Source organism: Fopius arisanus, unplaced genomic scaffold (genome assembly GCF_000806365.1).
Source record: "Fopius arisanus strain USDA-PBARC FA_bdor unplaced genomic scaffold, ASM80636v1 scaffold00166, whole genome shotgun sequence".
NCBI lineage: Eukaryota > Metazoa > Arthropoda > Insecta > Hymenoptera > Braconidae > Fopius > Fopius arisanus.
In genome coordinates, this window is record NW_011887905.1 from 38,619 (window position 1) to 40,103 (window position 1,485).

Genomic DNA, 1,485 nt, shown 5'->3' on the forward strand with positions numbered 1-1,485 from the left:
GCGAAAATGTATTCTACTAACAAAGGGGGTGTTAAAAAAATAAGAGACTCCGAGGGGCTGAGAGATAAATAATATTGTGATATGGAAGCCCCGAGGGCTGGAGTGTGTGACGTCGAGCTCGACGAATTCCATTAATACAAAATCCATTAAGGGAATACAAAAATAGTTTCATTGATAAAAATTATAATGATAATCTTGGGGAATTACTGAATTATTTATAGGGCGATGTATTTGCAGTCACATACGAATAGATCCTTACAGATTTCTCAACGGTCTCCGTCATCAATTAATCAACGATTGACATCCTCCCCGTGGGCGTGACAATCTCATGTCTTCAAGTCTGATAGGTGAGTTATGAAGTCGTTATGACGTCTTCAAGTCCTCACTTACACTATGATGAAAGAATTGTGAATGATATTTTTTTTCTCTGTTTGATTTAAAACAATGTTTTTGCACGTCATTGAAATTGCTTATCAGCCTATTTCCATATGTCGAATCTATTCCATCTGGCCCGAAACAGGCGTATAAAAAGGTGGCAAGCGGTATTGAATTTTATTCAGATTGAAGCATAGGAGTAAAGCACCACCATGAAAGCGGGTAAGCCAATCAGCAATATAACTTTTCACCCTTGAAAGTTCCATATTTCAATCAATACTCAATTTTTGGAGCAGTTTTTCTCGCACTCGCCTTTTTGGCATTGCATGGCACGAGGACAGCGGGACAGATAAGGAACCTAGACGATGCGATCAACCAATTTTCAGTACATTTGTTCCAGGTAAAAAATCAAAAGTCGATGAGAAATATCCCTGAATGTATTACATCAGGACATCAGTAGTGTACCGAAAAATTTATAATTAATGAATCATTGGATTATTTTAATAGGCAGCGTTGAACGATGAACCAAGAAATTTGGTAATTTCTCCATTAGGTGTTTATATGGGGTTGGCCGGGGTACTTTATGGTGCTACAAATGTGACAAAACGTGAACTAGAGGACTTTCTACACCTATCAGAGGAAGACCTATCTGAACATGTATTGGATTTTGGAAGTATTGTTACTACTCTCGACGTAAGTAGCCAATGAGTGACAATCGTGGGAGCATACAAAACAGTTAAATTTATTAGCAATTATTTTAGCTACATAGTAACGTGTTCCTGTTCCTCAACAAAAACAGAGTTTTCGTAAAGCCTAGCGTATCACCAACCCTCAGGTATGAAAACATTCTTGATTCTGCATTCCATTCTTCAGTGGAACGCGTCGATTTCACCGATACGATAGCCACTGCAGAGTTAATAAATGACTGGAGTAACCAAAGTACTTCTACATTTATTGATAAGATTGTGAATCCAGGTAAGCGCACAAAGTAATTCTCACTATGCGGAGACTCATCTCTGACACAAGTTCATGTTAAACTCATGGATTTTCCATTCCATTGAATAGATTCACGAAGGAAACTCCACCTTGTGGAATATTTCAATATAATAA

General features: G+C 37.8%; 1 protein-coding gene across 1 annotated transcript in view; it reads left to right on the plus strand.

The window, feature by feature from the left end:
• Window positions 1–30: 30 nt before the first annotated feature.
• Window positions 31–1,485, plus strand: part of LOC105272358 (serpin I2) — a gene marked incomplete in the record, with an annotated part of 2,660 nt that continues 1,205 nt past the window's right edge. Inside the window, 5 exon segments of the mRNA XM_011314461.1 lie at window positions 31–347; window positions 478–597; window positions 672–775; window positions 883–1,068; window positions 1,137–1,350. Coding sequence (XP_011312763.1) covers window positions 588–597; window positions 672–775; window positions 883–1,068; window positions 1,137–1,350 — 514 coding nt within the window.